At 41.1% G+C, this 27,665-nt stretch overlaps 1 protein-coding gene across 7 annotated transcripts in view; it reads right to left on the bottom strand.

Moving 5' to 3' along the window:
• Positions 1-27,665, bottom strand: part of LOC117215041 (mucin-5AC-like) — a 303,613-nt gene that overhangs the window by 112,353 nt on the left and 163,595 nt on the right. For all 7 annotated transcript variants that reach the window (XM_033461432.1, XM_033461434.1, XM_033461436.1 and 4 more), the window contains exon 3: positions 24,278-24,368. In XM_033461432.1, the coding sequence (XP_033317323.1) occupies positions 24,278-24,368 (91 nt within the window). The remainder of the gene's footprint in view (positions 1-24,277; positions 24,369-27,665) is intronic.

Here is a 27,665-nt window from a genome sequence, read left to right on the forward strand (position 1 = left end):
TAGATACAGTATAAGCTTAATGAAAGGCCAGATGGAAGTCAGGAATCGGAGGACCGCTCTTTTCCTGGCGTTTCACAAATTAAAACTCGCGCAATTAAGCGGTCAGGAAGACTGGGGCTAAATCTTGCCTTCCTGTTTACGCTTGCGTTCCTTTCCATGGGCGAAAAGGCGAGCCGTAGCTTTATCGGGTTGCCTTCCCGATGGTTTTTGACGGGGTTGGAGGAAAAAAGGGAGCGAAAAGTGGACGCGCGGCGTCACGACGGCGACACGATGCCGGCGTCGCCCGTTGGCTGGCTTCGAAGCAATTATACAATTAGTTAAAGTATCTGGCCGCGTAACGGCCCATAAAACAAACATGATTGCGGCTGCTAACTGCTGCGAACGAACAGAGATACAGGGGCCAAGGGTCTCGTTCTAAGTGGCACTGATGAGGTAATAACGGCTTGATCATTTTATTGGCATCTCCCGGTGCGTTGGAAAAATTCTTTATTATCTCAGTTTCTCGTGAAAATGAATGTATTTATCATCCAATGTTTTAATATGTTTCTTTAAACGCCGTGTAAAGTGATTTCATTAGTTTATTCTTGGAAACTAATTTTTCTTATTCAATACATGATTAATGTTCATATATAATCTATATGTTCAATCACCGAACATATAGTAATATATTGTAATATTAGCGTCATCTATTAATTATTTACCAGTGTTTGCATGTAAACTTCTGCAATAGAATTTAATTATACCCACATTGTTCTTAGTTAGTTTGCTAAATGTTCAAAAATATTGTTTACTGGCAAAATACCGTTAATAAATACCAATCATACATTATCTAGGCTACGATTAATGCCAAAGAAACAATAAAAGGACAAAAAACTTTCGTAAAACAATATCGAGAACAGCTTAGTGTCCCCCGATCGCTCGTCACCTCGTCCACCGCGAATCGAGTTATGAGAATCTCTTTTAGCGATGTTTCGCGATGGGGAGTCAGCTCACGCATTTGCAGGCCATACATTTTCACTTTGGCACACGTGTCGTCACCTTACGTCGAGCAGCCGTCGCCGAGGACGATAAGGGGGACAGCGCGTGAAAAGACGGGCTCCCGTGTATTTTCTCGATACAACGACGCCTCTTTCCCGCCTGCAGAGAAGGCGAAATGGAGATACGATGATGCGCTCGGTTATGCATTATGTATATAACCCAGACTACGATAGGATGAGACCCGCTAACTGAAAACCGATTTCAAGCCTCGTCGACTCGTTGCACAGGTCGTTTCATTTTTCTGCGGATATTTTCTGTAAGTATACATACATTTTGAATGTGTTCTATATCATTCAATGTACGAAGAGGTAGATAAACTATGCTTCTAATGGATACGTTAAGCTTGTTAGATAGTAAATTATATCTCTAGATTGAAAAATTACATTTTTCATGTAAGATTGAAAGCTTATTAGGATCATTTGGGATTCTTTTATATGTAAAAGAAATATGATAAAAGTTAAAGGAATCTATTTTCTATTATGTGTTATCAGAAAGGGCGATTGATTCTAACAGCAGCATAAAGTTACAATATTTGATAGAATTATATGATAAATCTACTAAAGAAAATCGTAAAAAGTATGCACTTAAAAATTTGACAGATCTAAGCTGAAGATCATTATCGAGCATTAGGAAAATATCACAGAAATGGTTTGAATCGAGTAGGTTTGTGGCGTTCGCGTGTTCGCGTGCTTTCTCTGAAGTGGAAATGCGATCTGAGGGCTATGCATAATACAGGAGAATAGTGGGGCGGCTGAAAGGAGCACACGCTCGAAGAATGTTAAAATTCTTTGGGCACCGCGTCAACCGACCTTGCTCAAATATCACTTTGCGTTCACATGGACGTTCGAGGGATTTGCGCGAGCTGGGTGTTTATGTTTTTCTGAAATATTTATCGAGCCTCTTTATGGGCCGGGTGAAAATGCCATCGATTTGACGTGAATCACGAGGCTACGTTGAGCGAAAGTATCATAAAGCATCTTGAATTACGAAACTTACCTCTTATCGCGATAGAACAAACATTTATCCAATAATGTGGCGTATTTTGACGTAAAATGGTAAGTTTGAATACTAATTGCTAAATTAGAATAAAGTGTATAATGTCGTATTTGTTTAGCAAGAGATTCTAACCAAAAGTACGTTTCAACCTCGCTGACATCTTTTTAAATATAACTGTCGCAAAAGATCTAAGACCCATTTTCCTCACAACTAGACTATTCATAGATTATTTACTCTATTTGCAAATAAAGTCATATATTATATACTTCTATTTCATAGAACATTTCACCTATTTCATCTATCTATCTATGTTTTATCTATAATATAAATAACCACAAAAAATTCTATCGATCCTACCTAAGATATGGTCATTCCATGTACGTAACGGTTCACATTCATGTACCTAGTTCTTCACACAATTTAAATTTCCTCACCTATTAAGTATCCAAGTCCATCCAGTGATGAATTCATTTTTCACAGTGAGCATTACGATGATCGACATTTACCTTGGGAGAAATTCATCGCAGCCGCGTATTAGCGGCAAGACTGGCTACACTGGGAGCGCGAGACGAAAACTGCATAAATAAGCCGAAGTAAATTTGCAATTATGAATCTACATAAATAAGCCGAAGGAAATTTGAATTATGAGACTAGAAATACACGACTGCTGCCCCCCCCCCTCTCGATCCCCTGAGTCCCTCTTCTATCCGACGCGAGTGCATACCCGCACCAACGAGTTCCTGCAGAGTTCCACGGAGGGTGTGTCGCAGGAAAAGTTGAAGGAAGCACAGCTGACGAGTATGCAAATGCAAGCCAACCACCCCATGCATCTCTGCGACCCTCATCACACGGTTCTCTCCGGGGTAGACGAAACAGTGCAATTCCTATGTGCGGATTCGCATTAGCGAGCAACTTTCTGCATCGAGTTGCGTAGCTTGGTGTGAGTATACAGAGAGAAAGAGAGAGAGAGAGAGAGGGAGAGAGGGAGGTAAACGGAGGAAGAGGAGAAACACTGATGTTGCTGGCTGATTTCGCCGCGCCGCTTAAACGTAGCCTAGGATGAATCGTAGCGGACGTCTGCCGATTAATCAAATTGAATTTGAAATGGAGCCCAAGTGCTCTAAGACTTTTCTTCTAGTTCATGACGCTGTATATCAGACTATACTTAAGAAGATGCGTGGATTGAGAAGAAAATGCGTAAATTGTCGTGTGAGTTATCCGTTTTGAATAAGTTATGTAAATTAAATTTGATTTCATGTGATTTATTTAGTTAAGTTTGATCTTGTTTATAGCTATATCATCATGATTGAATGTTAATTATAGATTTGAAATTCGTATCTTAACATCTTTGCATCGATCTTAGAAAGCAGAATTATTTCTTTAATGATACTTATCAAGAAGATGTCACATTGAGTATGTCATACTTCTAGTCCACTTCGAAAGGAACCAGAGCAGTAAGAAAATTACCATCTTTCCTCTATTGGAATTTTTCTCGCAGTGCATACAGAAGAAGTTTATTTCCAAGGAGAAACTCGAGTTTGGAGGAGAAGAGAGTTTTCCTCAAATCAGTCACGTGGCCGATTGGCAACCTCAGAGCTCATTTCCATATAGGTTCGAACCATTTAGTTCAAACATTTCTTTCCATTCGCTAAAAGCCTTTCCAGGCCGCGATTTCTTGTCCTCGATGGCATCTAACTTACAATTTAAATAAAAGCAAACACACGTAAGGCCGTCGACCCTCGCATGACGTTATACTTCGCATACTCTTTGGGTACTTATTCCGTTGCGAAAGAACTTTCAATGGGCTCCGAGATAGAAGACGTCCCCGACAGATTCCGGAGGGTGTGATGAATGTTTCGCGGCTTTTCGCTCTTCCCTTTTACTTGCCTTAAAGATCAATCGCCGCTCTATACTCTTTCAACGTTCGAGAAGTCGACATGTAATAGCTCGATAAATGTTTCATCGCGATGACTGACTATCTTGTATCCTGTAACTGAGTAATATCCAGCAGAGCAGCTAGAAAAATCCTTGGTTTGTGTTACGCCACGCGGCTTACCACAGGCTGTATTTTCTAATCGTCGCTCGCGGTCCTACAACGTCGCAGGCAAACCGTCTTATCTGCCCGCCGGATCATATACAATGTATCGACGAGAGCATAGTTGTCGCCAAGCAGCGAGCTCTAGTAACGTCGATTTTTGACCGTTACGTTTTTCACACTAGAAGAGGCATACGTGATCATAGGCGCGAGCGGTGGCGTGACCCGAGCATAGTGGGGGTCGTCTTCCAAATGAGACAAAGGAATAATCGGAGGGCGTTCAGTTCCTTCTGACGAGTCAAACGTGACACTTCGACAAATCTGACGAGCAAACGAATTTATCTAGAGATATCGCAAAGTCGAGTCAAATTTCTGTAACATATTCATCATATTATTGTAAAATATATTATTCTATGTTAACCTGTTAATACAGTGTTACATTCATTAAATCACCTCTGTTATCTTAACCGAAACAGGGGAACGACTATTTCGCGGCGTCGATTAACATAGTCGTAGCGAGAATTTACGCCTCTCGCTGACGCGTTTTCCTAGCGACCGCGTCTCTCCGCGAACGATCGTAACAGTTTGTCTTCGTACAAATATTTATTATTAACCTGTTCTGAGAAACTTCCATAATTATAGAATTAAAAGGGCAAAGAGAAATCAATTCCAGTTAGGACAATTTTAGTTCTTGGACATATAATAATTTTAAAATGATAAGACGCATTAAAAAATAAAATACCTATGGATAAAGAAATTATTATATTCGAGAGATTAGAAATCTTATTGACGATTTAACTCATCTTTCTCTGTTAACAGATTAAAAGTTCCAAAGTAAACTTGTATTTCAATATAGGATGCTTTGTAACAAAGAGATTACAATACAATGATAGGATTCTATACATGGTTTCTATACTATCGAAATGATCTATGCTATTTGGACTTCTGGTTCCATGGACGAGCGCGAATCATCCTAATATTCGATCGGTCGAATTGCGAATTCGACGCTCGTAAAATTAACGAACCTTGTTGCTTTCCTCGCTTTCTGCTGCCTATCGTCCCTCCTCTCTTTACTGTCTCTTGTTTCTCTCCTCCACCAAAGATCGAATTCCTCCTTTGTACGCTGCCTACAGTGCTTCGAGAACTATTCACGAACTTCTTGTACGAAGCAATCAGGAAACCGGAGTATAAACGCTAGATACAACCGGCACGTGCTGTGAAATTCATTGTCTGCGTTTCTAACGGTGTATAGCGTTCCCTTCCGATTACAGAATTGGAAGTAGAGCTATTACAATTGCTTCTCTGCGATAGACGTTTCTTGAGTGCGCTCAACAGTGAATGCAATGATTCATGTGATAATCAAATTTTCTGCATCTTAGCCTAATACATTCTTAATAAGTTTTCTACACATATTTAGGTATTTCACCCAGGAATATAATCTTTCAAACGATCCATATACTCATCTAATGCATTTTTTATGACTTAACTTTATTCGCGAAATCTACATAACCAATCCACGTGATACGTTTAGTCACATATGAGACATATGAGAATTGGTAAATAAATCGATGCTTCTGACATAATCGTTCGAGCACATGTCGGTTGATTTAATAAATCAGTACTCATTCGTTAATTATATACGTCATTTCCGTGGAGATGATCGTTTCGGCAATTAGGATTCTCTGTCGGCAAGTGATGCTCCCGTCGATTTCCCTCCATCTACAACGGGAGCAAATTTCCCGACCTACGGTTCTATTTGAGGTTGCGCTAAGCAAGTTAGCACAACCCCAACGTATCGCGTTAAATTATGCTCAGAAGCAACGCGGCTGTCGCGGATATGTACGTTACGCATACACGCGACACGTGTGCGCGACCCTCGTGCACCGTAATCACGGCGAGGCTGCGTTCATCGGGGTGGCCCTTTTCACAAACCCTGTACCAACTGTCACGCGACCCAAAGCCTGCAAGAAAAAGGAAATCATCCGTCTCCATTTTCTTCACTTGTCGTAACACGAACCGGTCTTGAAACAACTCACCTGCTGCCACGCGCGAGAATAAGCTACACGGAGACTCTGATGTGTTTTCACGAAATCGTGCACGGGTCGCGGTTGCATGTGCAACAATGGCAGGAAACCGGTGGCATTAACGTGCACGTACTGATGACTGGATAGAAAATAAATCACGTTGCTATCGTGCAATATTTTTTCCTCAGAGATGTTTCTTGACCTTTCGTTTGAACCTTCAACTAAATCTGCTTAAATGGCATCCAAGGTGGGGAATTTTGAATTTATTTTAAGTATGGATATTTATAGTCGTGAATGATATTGAGCCGTTTTAGTATTCAGGGTAATCTGAATAATATGATCTCTAAGTGATTGAAACTTTTCTTGCATTGTATATTGCGATTCAAAGATATCTTTAAAATTAAGATATATTTTTATCACTTCTTTTACACGAAGGTTTAATTTTCGGATAAGCAGCTCATTTTTATAATAAATAATTTATGTTCCTTAAATATTTTACGTACTTAGATTTAATGAAGATTCAGGTTAACATTTTGTAGCCTCAAATTCACGAATGGAAGTACTCAGTCGATCATTAAATTAAGCATCAAACTGTGTGATTCCACTGAGGGACACCGCAATTAAGCGTGTAACTGCGATCATTGGTTACCGCGGCGCGGTGACGAATCAAACATAGGTGATTTGACAGCGACGCGTCTAATTACGTCGATACTATTTAACGATCGAATACGCGTATAACGACCAGTTAACGGAATTACACGCTGCTTAATGTATCTACTGCCTGCCTGATAACCATCTCCCTTTGTGATATATCGCCCGTGCTTGTGTCATGTCGTAATCGATCGTCATAGACATTCTGCGCCAAGTACATCAGTTTACGTGTAATTGACTCGACGGCCAAGTTTTCAGACTAAAGTAATTTCGTGCGAGCAAATACTAAGAAAGTTAATTCCTAGGAAAATTGATTATCAATACTACAATTTCTAAATCTGTCTGCTCCCTTCTGGCTCGATAAGTTATTTAATTCATTTTTTCTCTTAATTCTGTGGAGTTTCTTTGGTTAAGAATTGTATAAAAAATAGTTGAATTTTGAGAAGTATATTAATTAAGAAAAATAAAAGGTGTCCATGTTTTGGAATCATAAGAAAAAGATTTAGGAAGTAATCGTGAAAGAACGGAGACTTCAATGCGCCAAGCAGAAGGTTTCACGCTAAAAACCGGGACCTTGTAATCTGACAAAACGACAATGAACGGATGAGGAGGTCGTATTGGCGGCTTCTCCTTGAAGGGAATGGTAGCTAGTGCTCTGGGGCGCTTTGGGGCCTATAATCATGCGTCTTGATTAGTGCCGAGCGCTCAGTGATCATCCCGGGTCTCTAATGCTTCTCTGCCGCGCGCTCTAGTCCTCTCTAGTCCTTGCTACTCTCATCTCCTTCGTTGACGAAACTTAGCAATATTCCTTGTCTGAGATCGAATACCAGGTGGCTTGAAAAACTTGGTACTTTGGTATTTCTAACGTGCGTTGGTGTGTAATCTGTTTGATTTTCTTTAGAAGTTAGTCGTAGGACTTTTTACTTGTCTCTGTCAGTTGACCGACCTTTTTCCCTGTGAAAAATTCACGGAGAGAGTTTAATTCACAACTAATATCGTTGAGTCATGAGTAACCACTAAAGTTTGGATTAGATTTGAGTCAGCTTACTTAACTGCAAACTATTTAATATTAACTCGTATTTTGTATCTTAGATAAAAAAGTTTATCGATGATTTTTGTTACGTAAAATTTAAAAATTGAAGTAAAGCATCCTGGAATGAAGTAACTTAAATCTTCTGTTTTTTTTTTGTGTGTCTAAAAACTTGTGTTTCATTTACGATTTACGAGTCAACGATATCGATTGAAACTTGCGATTGCTTCTTTGCTACATTAGTTTTAGTCTAACTAATTGTTCCTCGTTCTTACAAATTTAAGAGTGATGATGTTACGTTCGCGTTAATTACATACAGAAATTCGCAATCTTCGTGAATTCCTTGATGAGAAAATGATAATTAGTACACCCGATACACGTAGCTGATAGCGTTTACTGTGAAATGTGTATATGTGCATGTAAGATAGACAGGTGTACATCTATTCAGACCGACGTCCTAGAGCGCGGATGAGCCTGAAGGAAACTATTACAGACTCGTGTTCTCGCTCGATCCCTCTATCTGTCTTTCGCTCTACTTACAATCGCTTCCTCTTTAATGCCAAGAGATAACCCGGGGCGATACATATTCAAAGAAGCGAGTATCAGAATTAACAGATGTAGTCTAAAACACTTTCTGAGTCGACGAATTCTTTCAGAAAAAAAAGTTCCTCTTCACTACTGTGCTTTTCCAGAAATTCTTACAGTTGAAGGAAAAATTAAACACCCTAACACACCCATTAAACACCCTATTTCAACTATCCCTTAAGAAACAAAACCCTCGATTAATTTCAAAATACAACTATTCGAGCTAATAAATCTCGTTCCACCGTCAAATACCATCATCAATGGTATCATTCACCGTCGACCACGTCATGAGGCGGTTAATTCGATACACTTCCCGATCGGTTTTCAAATAAAGCCTACACACAAGTATCCCGGCTGGAAGTCAAAGGGGGTGGCTTTCCGATAGGTAACCAAGCGTAACCACGAATAGTTGTAACCAGCGCTAAGTGGAGTCGTAACTACGCGGACTCGTGGGTCTGGAAAGTCCTGGCAAAGCGCAAGATTAAGCAAATCGACGGTCGGCCGGCGTTTAAGGTCCTGGTCAATGGCGTGGAAGAGACACGAAAGGAGGGCCGAGTAAGCAGGTTATAGAGGCGTACCTCGCTGCTACAGATGGATAGGTAGATAGAGACTGGTTTGGTGGACCAAACTGATACAATTAGATGTGATCTTAACGCCATAACTCAGAGCTAATCTCGGGGTCTAGCCCAGGCCTGGCTGAATTTCGCCTTCCGGCCAAGGCGCGACTCACTTCATTATTCATCCCGTTTCTGCTGCCGGCCCAGTTTATCTCTCGCTATCCGAACCGGATGTACCGCACAACCTATCGACCTATCGACGTAGAACGTGCCATGCCTCGCGAGTTTCCTCATGATGGGGCCACCCGTTCACACCGGAATTGGAAATCGAAACAATTATCGGTGCTCGTTCTATCGGGCTAACGTACAGTCACGGCTGTGGTTATCGGATGACAAATCCATTCTATCAATTATTTTTGTATTTTATTAGATTTGAAAGAAGTATTTAAAGAATGAAGATTACGGTATAAATCTCTCAGAAGCCAAACTAATCAACTTGACTTTTTGTCGACTTCTTGATTCCGTTATATAGGTACCTACAATTTGCAGATTTTTAACATAAAGTAATTTTCAAATATAATTCAGAAAGATGAAACGATGTATAATTCATAAACATAATATTCATAACACTCAAAATAATCATAATATTCATAATATGTACATATTCAGATTCAACTGCGAAGTAGAGAGAGTTCGTAATAATACTACAGCTAGATTAATATCTTTTAATGAAAATGTCACAGAGCAATTAAATTTGTTAATGTTACATTGTTCAGTGACAAAGTAAATATATATTCCCAGTCGAAGTTCGTACCATAGAGATTATTTGAAAGGGGAATGCCGAAACTTTTTCCCTTTAATAAACTATAATTCCATTCGCCATGAAAGCGAGAGACACGTTAAAATCTCGTCCGTGAAAGTCTGTCTGCTTCCTCGCCGGTTATTGACTGACTTCGTTTATGTACTCTCAGTTTACGATGCCACTAAAGTCACAGGAAGGCATTCAGAATCGCACTGTTAAAAATAAAGCGGTTGTGTCCCGTTAGACCTCTTCGTGCCTTATTTCGTTTAACATCCTATTTCACTCTCTAAAGAAGAAATTAAACTTTCATACTTAATACGTGGAACGGTGGAATTTTACTAACCCAACAAATAAACATCTATTTAAACAAATAAATAGATATTTTAAACTCCACGTAGTTCGAATCAATGATTTCTAATGAAATATAAATTGCAATATATTCTACTTTAAATTAAATTCTACTTAAAAATGGGTTAAAGAATAGAATAGTTGGTAATAAAATTCTCAGATTAAACCATGGTTAGAGAAAGATTTCAACAACCGCTGTATCTAGCAAATCGTTCAATGACTGAGACCAATTTACTCCGCGAGCAAGTTAGATGGCTCGGAAGCGCACGACGACAGTTTCTGACCCATTTACCTAAATATAGCGAACGTTCAGACGGAATTAAATGTTCTGGACGAGTCGCAGAAGGAACAAGAAAATTTCACGGTCTACAGAGAGACGAAAAGCTAATCACGAGGCAAACATTGACCTCATATTTTTGGTCAACATAAATATCCTACCAGTAACAACGGTTTCAAAGTGTTCACGAATCACGCGTTCCAGATGCCCGACGAAAATCGTAGTGAAGCTTGAATGTGAAGCGAATATCGCCGCATTCCTAACCAACCAATCAGTGCAATGGGTAAGCGGCACGTTTCTGTTCCCCTCCGTTTTCTATTTCGTGGCACGATACACACGGCCCTTCGTCGAGTGAATTTCAGCTACCTGTGGCTTCGCCTAGTTTCACTGAGGAGCACGACAATGGCGCGAATTAGCGCTGTCGCGTATACATACGTCATATCGTCTGTATCATCAGCATTTGATGGCGCGGAAGACGCGACGTGGCTGCCGTCGGTTACCGTAGGGAAGCGCGGCTAGCCGCTTTGTACTATCAGGATGATTATAGTGCTGTTCGACGAGAAACATCAAGTCACATGAGCGACCGAAGGATAAGAGAGAGAGAGAGAGAGAGAGAGAGCAATGAACGTTACACGACGACGAGGAAGTCAGTTACAATACAGAGAGCTGGCGTCGTGTATTCAACGCGTCGTTGTTTCGAATCCCGGTTGAAACACAGGGACGCGTCTTTTGTCGGGCCAAGACTGCTAAATGCGGATACTGTGCAGGAGGTATCGTCGTTCTTCGCCTCTCTAATACGCCAGAGACTTGGGACAATACGCAATAACGAGCCGAAGGTCCGGAATTAGCGGCTGAAGAAGATACGATAGGCTCCTAGGCGTCGTGCAGTTGAGTGTTGAAATTAATGCGGAAAGGGGTGGCTTGGGTAGAAGGTACACGGACTGATTGAGTATGGTTCTTGCGTATGATGGAGATTCTTGTATGATGATAAAAGCAATAGTATGATGGATATTGAAGCGAAATTGATGACACGTATGTGATTCGCCTTCGTCATAAGTACTACGTTTAAATTCTTTTTCACGTCTTTAACGAGTGACTAAATCTTCTTAAAAATGACAATGATTGAACAGGACATCATACAAGTTATTTCTTTCAAATCATTTAATCATCAACCTATTTTCGATGAAGTTCACAAATGTTCTTCAAATTCATCGCACATTTTCTTCTCTGTATTATTACCGTTTCTTTTCTTCTCTTAACATCGCTCAACGTTGCAGCGTTCCATTTAAATAGCCTGATGCTCAGCTGATTACAGGGTAACTAAGCGAGTTGATAAAATCGGACAAATGGAATGCACTCGTAGATAGCCCGCGGTAACTCGTTTTCTTTAATCCGACATCCGAGTTGCCGGGCCAGAGCTTTCTTTCCGGAGGGAGGTGCTCGCTGTTTCTCCGTTCCATCCCATCCTCTGTTTCACCTTTCTCTTCTCTACACCCTTCTTTATCAAGCCGCGAGAGAAACGTTTTGCGGTAACGTCGCCCGTGACGCTGGCGGGCTGTATTTTTTTTCTTTACGATATTATTTATGATATTAATTTTACCCCGGTAAAGGCAGCTCCTGCGGGAGTTGTAAAGCGGACCGAGACGCTTCCTCTCCTTTCTCTTCCTGCGATATCATTGTCTCTCGAGCAGGCAATGGCGTACCGCGACCAAAGAGGGAGGGAAAGAAAGGGGTTCCAGAAACGTGGCGTGAATAGTGGCCCCCTTCTACACGCTACCAGCCAACAGTAGAGAAGAAGATTCGCGCCGTTGGCATTCTCGCTTGAAAATAGGAACTTCTAGAACGACTTCTCTCTTTCCCACTCCCAGTTCTCGAGCTAGATTGTTCGTGAAAAGCCAGCGAGAAGAAGAAGAAGAGGGTCCCTGGTGTCAGAGGTACGGATGTCGTCTGCGAGAGATCTTGCGACGAGCTGAGAAAATTTCTACCAAGTGCCGCGGCATCCCTTTGAGTGCCTCCAAGAGGACTTCTCGCAATAGTTTCCGCGGGAATTATCGAGGACTACGGAGCCTTCTGTTTTAGAATCGTAAAGAGACGGTGAATATGAGTCTTAACTCTCGAGTCGTTGATGGGGTGGCATAAATCAGTAAATTATTGCAGATTATGGAAAAATGAAATTGTATAACAATTACCATGTCATGCTTGCAAGCACAAATATACCCGATTTTCTGGGAAAATATTATAATCCAAGTATACAATTACCACTGACGATGAAATCTGTACATTAACCTAACTTTTACTTCAATAATTCTTTACTCATTTTTCTCTACATTAAGATAATACTATCTGTAGCAATCTTCGATTCAATTTCATCGTCGGATAGATCTCTATTACACCTCGAATTCCCACTAGCTACTCAAAAAACGGAAGCTCGAGTGACGATACGTTCTCTTCGTTCGAACGTTTCGCCGAAATTATTGGGAGGAAGAAGACGGAGTTAGTCGCCCGAGGCGCGAGCAACGCCACGAGTAAATCCAACTCCCACGGATAAGTAAAATTTAAAACCGTTCCCTCTCGTCCCCAAATTACTTTCCGGAGGTGGAATGGGTAGAAGAACGACGGGATGGAGAAGCAAGACCAGATGATGGTTCGCGAGATAAAAGCGAGCACGGTCGGGAGCTTCGGTTGCCACCAAAAGCTCAAGGCTGCATTAATCTCAGTAATTATGTCACCTCTGTTTATCCCTCGCAAGCTGCTTGTTCCTCTTTCTTTCTCTTTCTCCTTCTTTTCTTTGCCTCGTACCCTACCACGTCTGATCTTTTGTGGTCGAATCACTTTCGAGAACACCCTCGAACGAGCCCGAAAGCGTCACCAAAGGGATAACGGAACAGTGACATTTTTCATCTGTCCTTAATACAGTCGAGAAGTAATTAAGAGGCATCTGCGAAAAAGGCAATCAGACATTGTAACCTAGCACAATCGTCAGTAGGTCCGTGCTACTCGTCTTGAGGGACGAGGTAAAGGTAAATAGCTCGTGAATTTCGAGAGGAATCTTGTGGATGTCTTTGCGAGAGATATACAACAGAGATGTATATCAGAGGTGGTAGGAGTGGCAAATGAAGAAACGGCAAATTGAGATTATTTGTTGGGCAAATTAAGGAAGTGGAAGATTAAGTGCTGCGAAGAACGCAAGAGTGATGACGTAGAGAGCGAAAGGAAGTGACGGAAGGGTGGAAGAACAGGGAAGAGAGGTGCGAATGTGGAAAGGATTTGAGTGAGTAATTAGAGGGAAGCACTATTATGAACGAGTCAGTGAACGACTTAAAAGAAAGAAACACTGACTCTTATTCGTTTGAGCGTACAGCATGAACCTACTTTAACGATACCACGCTAGCATCCGTGAAAGTTACTTTACAACTAGGGTTAGATTTTTAATCTTTCGTTAAAGAGATTTTTATCATTAAAGGGCACTCTTCTAATTTTTTGTCTGCATCAAGTATCAAAGTTTGTGACTTCGAATTTTATGAAAAATCTGAAGCAAAGTTGCGAATGCGTTTTACGAAAATATTTTTTTAAATGATAAAATCTAATTACGTGAAATATCCTACGTAATTGTGACAGTTTGAAACAGCTCGTGCTAGAATGAACGATAATCAAAGATCTGGATGTTTCGAATATTTTGCATAGTTGGCAAGTTAGGTGGAAGAATTTATCAGAAACCGGGTAACCAGCAAGCGTGATTAGATTTCGTTCGCGCTGGATGCGGAAAGGAGCATGAGAAGCAGCCCTTTGCTGAGCAATGTTGGTGGAATCATGTTTTCCCAAGAGAAGGAAAGAGGTTACAGCGAAGGCAGCGTTATGGTAGACCGCAAAACCAACAAACGATATGCACCAAGAGACTATGGGCTCGTATGTGGCGAGGATTCTTACATATGCAGGAAGTATACTGGTTATCATGGATTCATTCTTAAAATTTATTTTTTGAAGAATTTGAAGAATATTCTACTTGAATGCAATATTTTAATCCTTCATAATCGATCAAAGTATCAAGTACTTTTCATAAAAGTAAAATACTTAAATGGCATTAAATATTGAGATAAAAGGATTTATTTATTTATATTTTGATAAATTTCAAATTTCATTTAAACAAAGAAATTTATATTTTTAAATGATTAGTGCTTATTTTAACACCGATCGTTGAGCTCTAATACGCGTTCCAGTAAATTCGTACAGGCAGCACAAACATAGGAAGGGTGTGTTTCGAAGCAAATTGCCCCTAATTCAGCAATAGCATAGCTTAACCACAAAGCTAGCTAATACAGCGATTAGACGCCGTGTACAAGCCAACGACGTTTGCTCGAGGCGATGCTTCGACTCGCGTGAAATCGATGCACGTATTGCTTACAGTTTCGAACACCGTGGCATCGAGAATATCTTCTTATTGAAAACTTTTTAGATTCACCTATGTTTCATTAAAGTCTCAAAATAAGACAAATTTCGTACAAAACGTGCTTGACACAATCAAAATTTCTAAACTCAACACACTTATCACGATCTAGAAATTTCCATTCTAATTTATAAATTAATGGAACAACCAATGCCACAATATGAAATTAGTTTTGCCTCCATATCAATATACATATCGCTTATACATATATGCATATTGTTGCTATATATTAAGCGCTATATATTAATATAAAGCGAATATTCTTAATCAATAACGATACAGTAGTTTCCAAAGTTCATGCAACTCGGTAATTAAAACGCCATAAGTTCCATCGAAACCGCGAAGACGAACACCGGAGATACCTCGATTGGAAGACGCACCTCAGATTTCGAAGCCATCTGGTTCTGGTATTTCGTAGCTAGGATACCCTTAAGAGCCTGTCCACAGGGCAACGGTCAGTCGTTGCGGTCAACTACACAGCTTGTCTGACTCGCCTTCGTGCTTCGGGTCCTTTGGTGATTAACGAGAGGTCAAACCTACCGCCACCAGAAATACGAGCAAATACTCTCTCTCTCGTGAAATTGGGTTCCAAAGCGAGTCCTGATTGAGGTGTCTACCATTGCGGCCTCTGACTACTTCATCCTAGGCCCAGACTATCCAGCAATGAACGTGAGGAAACGCGCTCGACTGGGGTGTGTAATGTACACGAAAGTCGAACATTCTACCATTAACTCTCTTCATTTCTAAAGCCACGGTGTTACACAAAGTTAGACAAATATTGGAGTGTTCTTCAATTGAAACTCTATCCAATTTTAGAAACATGGTGCCACTGCGGTACATTTCACATATAGAAATGTGACGAATTAATTCATATTATAGATAATCGTACGAATATTGCATTCTTCTCATATTGATTTTATCAGCTTTTATCGACAATCACAGCAATTCTTTTACATTAAAAAATGTATGGAATTAATTCAATAACACGAAGAAATCAATTTTCTTATGTATTTAGTTTAGCTAAAACTATTCACGTAAATTGAATGACACATTTGTAAGATAATCCTTCACGCATATCCATCATACGGCAAAGTGAAATTGCAAGGGCTAATCGAAGGAAACTTCAAGAAAAGGACAAATGACTGGCGTCTAAGAAGCGAATATTCGTTAGCAAAGAAGCCGGGGACCGGAGTTTATTAGTCAATATAGAATGCTTAGCGTCATATCTCATCAAACGGAACGCCAGTGAGAAAAAGGAGGTTCGTGCGAGGCTGCCACTTTATCGGATTAGTCAGTCGCGGTAAAAGCATCTCAGAAAGGCGTACCCTTCAATTCGTTAATTTCCTCGGCCTTGGTCGTTTCTTTCGCGCTGATATTAATTGGACTGGGCGTTCACGAGAGTCTGCCGAACTCCAAGAATATCGTAGACCCCGTGCATTATACAACAGGGACACATGTCGTTGCTCCATTTTTTCGAGCGACGTAAACACGAAACTGTAAGAAGAATCAGGTATACGATGATAAAGAAGCTTTAACAAAAACAACGATGTACAATTTAAGACGATCCTTTTTCAATACACAATTATTATTTAATTACGGATTATTGCGGATTACTAAGGGGTTTTCAGTTCTTGAAAAATTTCTGCGAGTCGAAAATACATGGAATAACATCGTGTTACTAACCAGAGGGAAAGTAACTTATTACAGAATTATTTATACTAAAAAGGATAGTTAAAAGTCTGCTGCTTTCACAACATGTGGAAGAGAACAAATTCTTTCAATCTCGACCGTTACAATACGAATCAATTCAGCGGAAGAATAAGAAGAAGAAAGAAAAGCCGCAAGATATCTCAAATTAAAATACGTACATGCAATTGTTGGCATCAACGGTCCGTCCGTTATCAATAGAATGAGGCACGATTAACGCAGCCGGCAAAAGCGTGGATCCATTGTGAAACGAATCGAATCGAAACGGGCATGCCCAATCTGGCGACGTAGTTGGCGGCGCGATCATTTTTTCAAACACAGGCTGCAGCCGAACTTTTTTTTCCAGGGGAGTATTGTTTATTCAGGAACGTATCAGCGTTGCCGAATAGGAGAACGGCAAACCACGACGGGAAGGCGGACGAAAGCGAGAGGGCCGTGTGAATGGCGCTTCCGGTGGGACGACGAGTCGAGGTCCGTAGGGCTTCGCAGACTCTCGCTTCCGGTCAGGCGTTCCTACCCCATCGAATACACCACCCAGTCTCCGGATTTCCCTGCGTTCGCCACCCCCTCTTGCCATCGTCGTCACCCTCTCTCTTTCATCTCTTCCTCTTTCACACCACAAGCCTTTTCCCTCCGTTCTCTACGAGCAGGAGAGTTCGCTTGCACATCGGACCCACCAGCGTTCGTTAATTAAGATATCGATTCTTATTGTCCGTCGGCTGCCGAGTCGAGCGGACGTCCTGGCCGGCGTCCGATTTCACGCCCACGATGCGCGTTGTCGGTCATCCGCGAGAACCAACCCCTATATTTCTCTGGTAAATGTAGTGTCGAACGATGTGCCGCTCCTATCTGCTCGTTTCGGATCTCCCGCTGGAACATTTTCGTTGATCTAGTCTTCTGGCGTAGGGAATCTTACATAGGCATAGTGTGAGGATGTTACATTATTCTGTTAAAATTGGGTTCCTTTTCAAAATAGACTGTGATTTTCATGGGTATTGAAGCAACGAATGCAGTTTATGAGGGAAACGATTTGAATTTCATTCGAGAATATGTGATTTCATTGAAAATATTTCAAAAAATGTACTCAGCACCAAATAATTAATAATCAAACTTCTCTTAGAATAAAAAATTAACAGCAATAAAACAAGGACAAACTTTAAATCTTTCGGTATGTAGAAAAACAGACAGTGAAGGAGATGATGGCAAGCCAGAAAATGTATTTAAAAATGAAATTTGTCGAACATAAACAGCAGAAGCAAATCGGAAGAGAGGCAAGCATTCCTCGACAGAGGTATTTCCCCCTTTCAGGGAAAGATACAAGGAATCTCGGCAAGGAAGAAAAGAATGCGCGAGGGTCGTGTCATCGAATAACGTGGCACGCGACTGGCCGAAGGGTGAAGTTGCCTCTGAGACGTCGGCGGAAAACCTCAAGAAAGGAAGGATCATAAAGGATGACCGGGGTTGTCACCTGATAAATATCTTTATGGCCGAGCAACCGAGTCCTCTCAAGCTCTGCCATTCATTCTACTCTGGTCCCTTTCGCGAAGGTACACCGCAGATGGTACGAGGTGCAAGCTACCGTATAAAAAGCGGATACAAGAGGGGCCCCGCAGAGAAGAACGAAATCGAGTAATTATGAGGATTAATCTTAAGTCCCGTAAAGTCCCACCACTTGTGGAATCTGTTCCCCTTTCACCGCAGCAATTCGGCCACCAACCTTTTCCGCTCGTCGTGAAAATAATGAAAAATCTCTTCGACTGATACTTCCTTTTGTTCCACTTTTTAATACACTGGTATGAATTAGTAATCTTCGTGTAATGTCGAGTTGATTAAAATTGTATGAGCGTTGCAATATTAATGGGGTTCGAGCGTATTCACAAGATATACACATATAGTATATTTTTAGGAATGGATTTGATATTCCTTATTCGTTAGCGGCATTGCTAGTGTTAGTTAGAGTAGGAAAAATTTATTTCAGTTTACGTGCATAGAATATCATTTCAAAACAAGGATAGAAATAAGCTTATGTGGATTACGCTCGAGATATCTGTAAACTATTGTACAAAATACAAACATCAATATTAAGTCGTCCGACTGTTCTATCAAAGACAAGGATGTCTATATAATCATGAGTACCATAATGACCTCCAACAACACGTCTAACTGTAAGTCAATGAATTTAGTAGATGCTATAATCTTTCAAATGCCAAGAGTCAAAATAGCCTTTTAACCCCTAAAAAATCACATTTTTATAGCCCATAAAATCGAACTTTGTACAATTCAACTGACGACCTTCTGTATGAAAAAAAACGCAAGATGCATAACGAGATTGTCAAACTGGTACTCTGTCGGTCGTCTTATGGAAATTTTCTTGGGTGATAATCGTTTTTGCCCCTCGTTTCCTCGATGGGCGCTCGGTCGGCGTACGTACGCACATATGTAGAACGTCGAAGCTACAGGTGTCAGCGAGAGCAGTATTTTTCAGCGAGCTTCTGACCGAGGGTGTAGGTGATAGAGGCATACCAGAGTGAGAAAGAAGGAGGCGAACTACACGCAGTGGGAGAGAGAAAGAGAGAGAGAGAGAGAGAGAGAGGAAGACGGGATGAAACAGCAAACCATGGAACAGAGAATGGAAAGAGAGAGAATCGTTTCACCGTGGGTAGCAGTGCCGAATACCGGCACGCACGTTGAATCTGCTAAACGTTCTTGCTCGTGCGTGAAATGCCTCGATATCACTGTTTTATTTCGGCTCGTTCGTTCCACGCCTTCTCTCGCTTTTGCAATTCTATCCTTTTTACCCTCGGCCCGTTTGCGAGCCGGTCGCACGCGTAACCCTTCCTCTCCCTTTTCTCATTCTCGTGTTCGTTCGTGCGGATTTGATGACCCTTCCTGTTCGATTTCATGATTGTCTAATCTTCCACGATTAATTGAAATCTGACGATTAACACGCTTCGTTGGCTCATCTGTATCGCGGGTTCTCTCGTTCAAAAACTACACCCTATTGAAACGAGCTGATAAACTGATCACGATTGTGTTGAAAGAGTTACTGCTTTATGTCTAATGTTAAGCGTAATCTGTAATGGAATTGTACCAGGTGAAATAGTTTTTTTGTATTATAGAATATTAAATAGCAGTTCGGTGAGATCATCGTTTTTGAATGATTACATAATCCTAGCCTAATTTCATATGATAGATAATTAGATATGTTATGAAACTGACCATAATGCTAGCGAAATATCAAAATACTTGAACTGTGAAAAAAGCAAACTTTTACAAAATAATATCAATCCAATTTTCAAACATCCTTTGTATATATGACATAGCATATGTCACAATTTTATTCAATAACAATATTCAACTCATCAAAACATCAACCGATTTTTTTCTAAACGTTTCAACATCGCCACGCTGGCAAGGGTCTCCCGATAAATCGATAAATCGCGAAATGGCCCGTTAGGCCAGTTTAATTAATAATTATCGGTTGGAAGAGGAGCACCTTGCACAATGGCGATACTTCCTTCTGGCGTAATCCTTGGAAGATTAACGAGCCTCTGTCAGGAGGGACTTCTCTTTCTCTCAGTGGCTCTCTCCTTCTCGTCCATTTTCCCTCCTGCGCTCACCCGTTCTCTCGAAGGCCTGGTCCCTATCTCTCTTACAGCCGCAAGACGCCATAGCGCGCCTTGCGGTGGTTGCGGCAAGAACCCTCGCCGTACCCGCATTAACGCAATTATGAATTTGTCGCGTTGGGATCTGACAATACAAGATGTCGCTACCACTCCACCGCCGCGCCACCCTATCCGCCACGACGTCCTCCAACACCCGGCGAATCCGCCACTCTACATTTACACTAAAACCAATTCCGGTTTCTGCGGGCGCAAAGAACCGACGCGACGCCGAAGATAACTTTCTGCCGATATTATGGAAGCTTTGGATACTTTTATTCGGTGATTTATATATCTTCCTATATCGTTACGCTGTTCCTACACCCTTAAAATTTTGATGTACACTACTATAATTCTCAGCTCTGCGGATAATGATGAAAAAGATCTAATGATACCTGACAGAAGGTTCAAACAATGACATCCAAAAATTGCCTAACCAGTGAATCAAAATCGTGAACAATGATGAGCCCTGCTTTTAAAAATAATCCTTTATTGTCATCTTTTAAAATAAGTATTTCTCTAAGACAATGGACTTCGAAAAGAAAACATATTTGCTAACTCGGCAAAAGCTCCCTGGTCCATATCAGATGTACATCTTCCAAAATTTCCAGCTCTAACCCCGTGGAAAGCAAAACATTAAGCGGTAGCAAAGAGAGCAATGTACATGGGTGTCCGAAGTTTACGACGTTGTTCCTTAACGGACTGGTTATCGTCCATCAAGCACACAATGTCTCACAGTTAATTCTTGAAGCAATACCGTGCTCCATTTCCTCTCCGTGTGCACGTAAGTCGCCTTGGTCTTTTCACTTTCGAATCGATAGCGGATGCACATCGCGTGCCTGCTTGTTAACCACGTCGACCGTTTCGTGGCGAGGAAAGCGGGCGCAGTTTCGGCCGGGGCGAGTTAGTTTCGAAGGGTTCCGACGATAGTGACGGCAACGGTCTCTCCGGTAGCGTGCGGTACCCGTACAATGGCTAAAACGACAGAGGATCGTTGCGGCGAGCCGCAGGCGACTGCTGCGACCGGTTTCTCGCGACAAATTCCTCCTGGGCTTCGAGAACGCACCGCTAACTCTCTCCCTTTTCTACTATCAAGCCTCACACTTTACTTCGTGTGTATACACCAGCTTTTTGCTCATATGTACATATATTTGTGTATACAGCTGAACTATATTGTTAAGTGTTGTGACAATATAAAGCAGACCAAACCAAACTTAGAAATGTTTACACACATTAGCAATATTTAGGTACTATACGATAAATCAATTAAAAATATCCTTTACATTCCTTGATGCTGTCCATATTTCGGCAATTTACATATGATTTTCTCACATTTTTATAGTCTTATCTTTTATAAGTTACTTTTTGTGTTACCCTTTGCTCTCACATATTTAAATTCCTCATGAGCATCAACCGAACACATTCCTTGAATACCGAACTTCCTTTAGAAGATGCGAATTCGATTTTCCATCATACAAACTCTGTTATCAGAGGTTTCCATCCTTGCAACGTCCTAACACGAGAAAATCAATCGACCCAGCGAATGGTCCAGCCACGAAGTGTAAGGATCCCTCGCTGTCCCTTCTATCTTGGTCAAGTCGAACGGGTCGAGGAGAGCCATAGGTTAGAGGGTGGTTCTAAACATCGAAACGCGTAGGAGGTAGGGCTTCGTGGGTGGTTGGAGGTCGGTACGGTATCGGTGAATGCCTAGTCAGCCCTTAATATCGTAAGAGCTGGATCCACGCAAACAAGCCGGCGAATCTAACACAGCCAACGGTTAAGCACTGGAAAGCCCTGGCCTTACCGTTCGACCGCCGCTGGCCCTATTATCGCTAACTAATAAGGGACCTAATTGAAACGTCGGCCTTTTGTTTCCAGTACTCGAGCGCTGCTCGATTTTCCAACCGCGCTGTACATGGCGCTGTTTGACCAACCTAGCCGGAGAGGAGACGAAACGAAAGAGAGGAGGAAGGAGTGGGAGCCAGGGGCTCAAGTACGGATTGAAATTAATTTTCGAACTCGAATCTCTCGGATGGATTTTCGTCGAGCGTCTCGAATCTGCGCGAAATCGATTTAACGATATTTCGCGTTAACGAGTCCTTGGCGTTTCGAAACCATTCGTTCACGGCCTTCGTCGTCGTTGTGCTTCAACGTGCATACGTTGAAAATTACCCTTTCTTGGTATTACATGGTAGAATTTATGATATATCATGGAACGATATGATTTTATGTACGAGAAAGTATATTGAAAATATTGAATTATTTGATATCACGTGAGACTTTGTTTTTGGGTAAATCAGAGTCAGGAATATAATATATGAAAGATAATTATCTTGAAACAAAAGGACACCTCCATTTCTTTATTTTCTATCCCTGATTTTTCAACATAACAGCGAAGCTTTATGTAAAAAGATACGGGTCAGTTAGGCTTATGCATTCACCATTATCATTTACAAGAATATTACTATCTTATAGTCAATCTTATAGTCATTTAATCTTATAGTCATCTAATCTTATAGTCAATTTTTCATTGAAAGTTATTTTTAAATTATTTAAAATTCTCTAGAATTATTTTAAAATCTCATACAAACAACCACTGCACGATTCTTCGCCACTAGTAACAAAAGTTTTTATTGTCTAAAGTATTTTCTACTAAAAACGAGAATGAAATCATATATCCAAAAGAAAATATTTCTTTCCATATCTTCTTGTATTCCCATACCTTTCTAATACATATCTGCAATGGCGTCCACATTCCTGCGACAATCTATAGCTATCGAACATCGTGTGATAGTTTGAAGCGATACGTCTTATGGTTTTCGTCGCTATAACTATTTTCTAGAACATTCTCGACGGGGAAGGGAAAGCACGATTAAAGTAATCACTGTCATCGAGAGAGATCGCTTCCACCCTCGCGGCGATCTACGGTTACGTGAGGAGGAGCGCAACGTCGTTCTCATGTGGACGCCGCGCTCCACGTATTTCGTATTCCACGCATACAGCCGCGATGCCCACTTCGAACAGGATATTATTCCTGCTGGATGCAATCATATTAGTTTCCGAAGTTATTAGAATATTTATGCGAGGCCGACGTGGGGTTATGCATGATGCCGACCTCCTTACTTTTCCCGTCCCCACGAATCGCGTTCGTCTACGACGATGCCATCGTTTCAGCTTGTAGAAATTCTTGTCTATACTCCGTGGAAATCAAGACAGTAGTTGTTCAATGTCTTCCTTAACAGTTTTCCATCTTTCCTCTTGGATCATGGATTTTCTTTGTGTTTTAATTTGTCAAGTAAATAATTCGTTAATAACCGACTAATAAATATTAGTAATAATTTGAGTAAATTATTAATTACATAAGGCATGATATTATATGAAAATTTCTTTAAATATCGGAAAAGATATTATACTATGAATAGAATGAAAGTAGCTTTTTAAAAGAATAGTAGCAATTTATTTTTCACAGGGACACTAATAATAATTACTTTATTGAGTATCTCATCTACTTCTGTTTAACAATTACGAATTCATCTATTTTTTGATATATTAGGTACAATAAATTTGAGAATTCCTAATATTTTGAACCTTATATTCCTAAAAAGATAACCTTGTAAATAAAAGTCAAAGTTAGAAAATGATCACGATAATTCATCGAATATTGATTAAATATGTATCTTCATAGAAGTTCGAGATAAAACATAATTTATAAGCGACTCGTACATATTGAGCGTAGATACGCCGGCACACGTGGATCACATATTTATTCTAAGCGAGTACACGCGAAATTGGCCAAAGTTTCGAAATGTCGCTTGTGTTTCGGCACAGGACTTCGCCAGTTTCGATATACGTACGAAGCGAGTATCTCGTCGTTAGAACAGTTAAACGACACCGTTCTGTGTGTGCGTGTATACGCGAGTGTCGAAAGTTTCGAGCGAATTCGAGAGAAACGAGAAAACAGTAAAAAAACGAGGCCGTGGTAGGGGACGAAATCTTTTTCAAACGCGGACGGAAATTCAAAGCCGTTTCGCAGTCGGCGATGCCGAAGAAATTCGAGAGGGAAAAGCATCATTCCAGGAAGAAGACAAGAGAGAAAAAAATAAAAAGTCGACGAGACTTACCTTGCTGGCGTGCAGTTGGGTTGACCGTTCGTAAGAGATCCTGATGCAAATTGTCCGTGAGACCACTTTGCCGGGTTTTGCTCAGATACAACTGGGAAACACAGAAACAAAACGTTATTTTGAAAATTGGATAAAATGACACGTTCGTTGCTGAACTACTTTTGAAGTCGTGTTAAAATGCTATTGGACGTTAGAAACATTCATTTTCTTTCAATTGGTTGTAGAATTTGTACTTTTGCACCCTGTTGAACTGATTATTTAAAAGATGATTTCGTTACTTTATTGTTTATAAAACTTCACAGATTTATCATCTATTTTCAAGACATTTATATTCGTGAATCAAACGGATTATTCGAAATCAAGACATTAACAAAAATGTTCTCACGTGGCTCATCAATTGTAAATCCAAAAACTACATTATAGCGATTCCTAGAAAGGTAGCTGCAAAAACTATTATTCTAAACTTTTTGTATTAAATTAATAGTTCGTCGTACGAAATAAAAGAGTACTCCAAGTCTCTGACTTGTTAAACAAGGAAACTTTATTCAAAGACCCAATTGAACACCTCACCCATCACATTTCAGTACTATGTACTCTCAATAATCAAGCTCTATGTTTCACGAACCGTAGAAAAAGATTGCAATGCTCGGGCTCTCAATGACGTTTTGCTCGCAGAGAAACCTGCCACTCGCCTTTCGTTCTGTCCTTCAATAAGGAAGTCACGAACCATCCGATCGGCGAATTTTAGTATCCCGATCACGCACTAAGGGTGAACCATCCCCTTTAATATTAGGACCGACTCGGACCGACTCGTCTTGGTATAAAATAAAGGGCTGACATGCGAGCACAGGGCAGAGAATCGAGAAGAGGAGGTGGAACCAGAGGGAAGGGAGGCGCGAGCTCGAAGAAGAACAAGGAGACACAGCAAGGAAGAAAGATAGTTGAGGGAAGGGTGGCTTCACCACCATCGTGAGGGATGACTGAGCGAGTCGGTTAAACGGGCGTCTTCTTTCATAAATTTCGAGGGGCCGCCGGATAAAGGTTTAGAATAAATCGTTCGGCCTGTTATCCACTCCGACGTCGGCAGATAACGCCAGACGAGTTAGCCTGAATGCCTCAAGACAGCTTCTTCTTACGCACTATCCTCTGTGTATGCATCATCGCCATTCGTGTCTCGTTAAGTAATTTTTTAAGTTTCTTGTGTTAGTTTTGACGAATGTTAGACTATTTCTTGTGTTCAAACGTTATTTGGATGATAAATATGTTTCTAAATTAAAAGGCCAGTATAGGATTGAATGATAGCTTGTAAATTTCTGATTTAAATGAATATTCAAGTAATACTAGTTCTTTATTAGACATTCTTAGATCTTTACACAATTTTTGTTTAATTTAGACAACTGTATTTCAATAAAGAATTTGATAAGAATGTAGCAAGGATGAAGAAAAGGGGAAAGTTGTTTGAAAATCATCTACTAAAAAAGAAATAGGGTCTTTTACAGAAAAAGACAGTAGATAAGTTTCTTCTTCTTACTAATGATTAGTCTTATCAATTTATGTAAATATTTCACTTAATCCTACGTTTCCAACTCGCGATTGCCATCAGAGTCGATATCAAACTCCATACTCAACGCCTTCAAGAAACGATCGCATCTTATATTAGATGTCACGTTTCGATTTTGCACGCCGTAACTTACATCGCCATGGAAAATGCCGAACGCAATATGAAAGTGGAAGAAGCGGGCCTGGAACGCTCATAAATACATCCTTGAAGATCGCACAAATCGCTCGTTCGAGGCCAATCCCCTTCTCGGTTTCCCGCTAGAGATACGAGAGGGAACCCTTCTCCGTCTCTCGCGAGTAGACACTCCTGGATACGTTAAGTATATACGTTACATCGACATACATATACTCTCGACGTACGCGTCGATATAACCATCCAGGCATATAGACACTCGCGATATAGAAAGAAGATGGAAGGGGAAGGGCCGTTTCGAAAGGGAAATGCCAAGGAGGGCAGAAAGGCCAAACCAACCCAGAAAGCTAGTCCAATTTCTCAAACCTGTCCAATCCGTGTCGTATGCAAAATCAATCACACGGCAGCTTCGCCCGCCAGCCTCGAGACCCCACGATTTTCAAATACCGACCGAAGCCACGCGGTAATCCAACTCCTGGGGCGAAACTTCTCACCCATCCACGATCGCTCGGCCGCTGCAGCATCTTCCTCGTTCCACTGCTCTTCTTTTTTTTTTCTCTTCTTTTCCTATCTTCGCCCTTCGTCTCGCAGTAATCGTACACAGCGTGACATTCCATCTGGATGCATTGTCGAAGTTAGATTCGCGTCGAAACCATGCGATCGAATCGGAAGACCATGTTTGGAGCCCGTCTATTTTCGAATGACGCTTGATTTAGAGTCTTGGGATAGGATTCAAGGAAATGGAAAACAGAAATAATCAACAGAAAGAAAACAAAAATGCATATCGAATGTTTTTGGAAGAGAAACAAGAAGAATACGATGTAAAATAATTTTGATTTTAAGGATATAGTTACGTTGGATTATTAATCATAGACCATTCACCACACGGATAACGAAAATCTTAGGAAGGTAAAAATCATTGCTTCATGTATAGTAATTAAATAAATAGTAATTTTCCAATACCTCTTATTTTCTACTTCCATGCTTAACCATCAAGGACAATGCACAATTTCCTAGGTGTTTAGTTCGCGTCGCGACAAAGCCTAAACCCCTAGTATAAATTACGGAACGAGACAAAGCTAGTGCCTGGAACTAGATGCAAATACCTCATAGGTGCATGCGTACCTTCTGGTGAGAAAAGTTAGCGACTGGATGCCATTAGAAACTTGCTTCACACGATGTCGTTTCAAGCCTATCCATTGATATGCATCACCTTCGATCGCAGCTGCGATCATTAGGGATCCTCAGACCGAGCCGTGAATGCCGCTAAGGCCTCCGTGTGACGGCTTCAAAAAAGTAATTTGACCTTTGGGAACAGTGACTTCAAAGTGTTCCACGGAACATTCGTCCCGCGAGCACCGTGTCGAACGGGAGCGACGTTCTACTTGCGCGCCCTTTCTACTTGACGATGCATCAGACTTGCTGATTTTTCCCGGACGAAACGTCGACACGGACGTTGTCCGGCATTCGAGCTACGGCGTCAAGGGTGTTTGGGAACTCGAAGACGAACGGAGGGGCGGCGGCTACCACAGGGGTGCGAAAAGTTTAGCATACGCATTTTGTACATTGAAATCCCGACACGCTCGTCCAACTTTAAATTGAAACCCGGCTGCTGCCTCGACTCCACCCCGGCGTCGATAGCCCATCGTCGTCGTGACCGTCCTCGTAGTCGTCCGCGTAGTCCTCCTCGTCGTC

This window comes from Bombus bifarius, unplaced genomic scaffold (genome assembly GCF_011952205.1).
Source record: "Bombus bifarius isolate JDL3187 unplaced genomic scaffold, Bbif_JDL3187 scf7180000009343, whole genome shotgun sequence".
Classification (NCBI taxonomy): domain Eukaryota; kingdom Metazoa; phylum Arthropoda; class Insecta; order Hymenoptera; family Apidae; genus Bombus; species Bombus bifarius.